A 3,295-nucleotide genomic window follows, 5' to 3' on the forward strand; every position below is an offset into this window, starting at 1 on the left:
GCAGATCAGCTCCACAAATGTCTGCTTGTTCTTTGCTGGCCAGGTTATAGAGAAAGTGGTTTGGTAGAAGATTAAACTTTATTAGACACAGGAACTAAAGCTGAATATGTTTGGTGAGTATGTAAGAAATCAAGAAGCATTTATATAGCTTTTGTCTGCTCCCAACTATTATTGTGATTAACTGGAACACCATGATTTTTTTGTCCAGGTTTGGTTGTCTGGGAGGCAAACTTCTGTCACCCTGAGTACAGAAAGGATCTGTGAGAGCACTCAGGGAAAACAGTCCTATAATAATGGGAAGTGATGCAGGTGTGAAAGGAGAGCATAAATCATAATTATTTCCTGTGCTGTTTTTTCAGATAACAAAGATCACACCTTGTGGAAAGTGCACTTTATTTTAGGTATGTAGAGATATCACAAAAGAGATGATCTGTCTTTAAACTTTCTTGCTTCTTCTGACCAGTGTTACTCCACCAGATGTTATAGTCTGTAGAAGACAAATATACATAATTTGTTTTCTACTTAGACTTTAGGAAATCTATTTGTAGCTAAGTGACATTTCTGTAATTCATGTATAAATCCATCTTAGTCCACAGGAAAATACATTCACAACACCTGCCTATAAATATAACATTCATACCAGGGAAAAATGTTTACAGTACCAGACCTGAAGACAGAAAATCTAAATATAAATGCCTTCATCAACTCCATTCTGTTGCTATCTTGCTTACTTAATGTTAGAAAAGTAGTTTTCTAACTCAGATGTTATTATATTCCTTTGGACCTTATACCCTCTAAGACCTGAGGAAATTGTGTGTCCAAACCATATAACTTTTATGGAATTAGTTGTGCTCCTTGGATCCATCTTTACCCAAGGGGACACTTCATAGAAGCCCAATGAGCTTCACTGTAGAGCAAAGCTCTTTGTCAGCACTAAATAATTTAGAGCTGAAGAACTCTGAAGAACTGAGGTGGAACGAGGGCACTGTGAATGTTCAGGTTTGACTCAGCCCTTATGTCCTTTCAGAGGTGCTGCTGGAGCCAGAACTGGGGGGACACACTGCTGTGGTAATCCAGGGAATTTATAAGGAGCCTTCCTGCAGCTCAGCAGCTAAAACCCTTCACACTTCAGTGCCTGGAGTTGGCCCCAGGGTAGTAATTAATAAAGGGATTTGTTGAGCAGGATGTGTTAAATATATGAGCAATATCTAAAGGAGAATCATCTGCATTGGGCTTAATAAGAAAAATGAATAATAAAGAATACTAATAGTGTTTTCCACTGTCTGGTTGGTTTGATATATTTAAATTCTGTACTTGCATGTGTAGGAATTCTGCAAGTAATGTGATTTTGGGCCAGGATTTTGATCCTACACTAAGAGCTAATCAACCTGTTTTCCATCAGCATTTTCCTCGATGTTCTTAATTGTGTTATTTTCTAACACTCACCTCCACCATTTCATTTCCTTTCACTTCTTGCTCGTGAGAGAATTTATCTGATTTGCACACAAGCTTCCCGTTGACCAAGTTCACAGTGCACTGTTGGAACACAGATTTTGGGACTCAGTTAGAATCAGTACAGGACTAGCAAATAGAAAATAAACCATACTGATGCTTCCTATTCACATCTGCTGATTTAAACAGGAGACCAGGGCGTTGGAATGGGAGTTTCAGAAGACACATTTCTGCTGGTTGAAGGGATAGAAATGTTTGCTAACAGAAATGGTACAAACAGGTTCCACTCAGGCAGAAACTGGAGCACAGGGGTGAAGAAAGAGGTGCCCCATTCCTGAATCCATTACCTTCAGCTTCCTGCCATCCATGGTGGTGATGTCAGCCTCTTTGCCCAGGGTGAAGGAGTTAGTTACAGATTGCTTGGGTGTTTTTGATGTCACAACAAAGTCATTTCCCTTTTGCTGTATTTCAACGACAGGCTTAATGTCTTTGGCCACTTTGATGATGTCATCTGGCAACCCTGTAAAAACAGGCAAAATGGGACTTTTTCCCTTATGGAGCAGTTGTGTTGATAGGAAACAGCAAATTCTTTTCTCCAGGAAAGGCACAAAAGATACAAACCAATCATAGAAAGTGCTGTCCAAGTTAAAAAAACAAATCCTGTTGTGGATTCTTCACTCCCCTGTGGGCATTTGGCTCCATTCCTTCTAGTCTGGGTAGATTTTGACATTGTGTTTGTTGATGGTGGGTCAGAATATGTGTTGCTTCTGTCAGTAACATCTGGCTACATGAGGACATTTCTCAGTGACAAAAACTGTGTGTATTGTTGTTTTCCCAGGGAGATTGGAGGTGGATCTGCCTAGACAGAGCTGCAACAGTGTGAGTACCTCAGACTCCCTTGTTGGGGTTCCCTGGCGTGATTTGAGGGTGTCATAGTTAACAGGAGAGGGGCTGGTTCAGGCACCACACTGTCAGACTGGGCTCTTCTACTGGAACTGAATTTTACTCTCCTGAATATCCCCTACATCCTCTTAAAAACACCAATGGGAAGGTTTTTTCAGGATTGTCAAGAAGGTAAGTGCATTTTTGTTGAAGTAGCACCTTTCAATCATAACCATGAGTGGCTTCCTCACAGATTACTGACATGTTAATCACTCACAGGTCACTAACCAGCTTCACACATGGTAATCACACACAATTCCTGACCAGCCATCACATAAGTTAATCACTGGTGATTAACTGCAGAAAGGGCCTGAGCACCAGTAGCACTTTGGGAAGCTGAACACGTCATCAACAGCTTATTTCTAGTTAAATGTATTTATAAAGTTATATGTTAATAAACACAAGTTCATTTCTGGCATAGCTCTTCTTTCTTGAGGAACTCATCTAACATCAAAATAGGAATTTTGATGTTAGCCCTTCTGTAGCCCTTCTACATCAATTTTTATGATTCTCAGCTTCTTTCCACGTCCAAATTAGATACAACAGTCTTAACCAGGCAGTGGGGGAGTTTATCTTAGGGAAAAAAAAGTCAAAAAACCCCGGAAAGCTGTGATGCAAAGTGTGTGGTGCAAATGATGTCAGGAGGAACCAGGCACTTACCCAGAGCTTTGAGAAAGGGCTCGAGGTTCTCCTGAGCGTAGACCTGCCAGGTCCCAGCGAAGGCCATGGTGTGACACGGGGTGAGGGCTCTCCCTGCTCATTGGGGTGCTATTTATGGAAGGGGACAGGCCAGCCCAAATTGTCAGATGGCTAATTATTAACTGGGAAATGACAATTATTAATCATTTATTTGTTCTTAATGATCATAACCTCTAGTTCGTTCTGCTCTGTGGAAAGCCTT

The 3,295-nt window shown here is 40.9% G+C and overlaps 1 protein-coding gene across 1 annotated transcript; it reads right to left on the reverse strand.

Annotated features, from left to right (window-relative positions):
* Positions 1–376: 376 nt before the first annotated feature.
* LOC127479857 (fatty acid-binding protein, liver) lies at positions 377–3,185 on the reverse strand. The gene is made up of 4 exons (XM_051807330.1): positions 3,055–3,185; positions 1,800–1,972; positions 1,447–1,536; positions 377–487 (listed from the first exon to the last, which is right to left on the reverse strand). Exons 1-4 carry the CDS (start codon positions 3,119–3,121, stop codon positions 437–439), a joined length of 381 nt encoding a protein of 126 aa, XP_051663290.1. The 5' UTR covers positions 3,122–3,185; the 3' UTR covers positions 377–436.
* Between the last annotated feature and the right edge of the window lie 110 nt (positions 3,186–3,295).

The sequence above is a fragment of the Manacus candei genome, unplaced genomic scaffold (genome assembly GCF_025592945.1).
Source record: "Manacus candei isolate 608988 ecotype Guabito, Panama unplaced genomic scaffold, ASM2559294v1 h1tg000070l, whole genome shotgun sequence".
In the NCBI taxonomy this organism is placed as follows: Eukaryota; Metazoa; Chordata; class Aves; order Passeriformes; family Pipridae; genus Manacus; species Manacus candei.

Excerpts from the sequence above, each read along its gene's own strand:
- LOC127479857 (XM_051807330.1), bottom strand. The coding sequence starts at position 3,121 with ATGGCCTTCGCTGGGACCTGGCAGGTCTACGCTCAGGAGAACCTCGAG. Across the intron at positions 1,537-1,799 it reads TGGATGGCAGGAAGCTGAAG|TGCACTGTGAACTTGGTCAA; the intron begins GTAATGGATTCA and ends GTGTTCCAACAG. Across the intron at positions 488-1,446 it reads AAGGAAATGAAATGGTGGAG|ACTATAACATCTGGTGGAGT; the intron begins GTGAGTGTTAGA and ends TGTCTTCTACAG.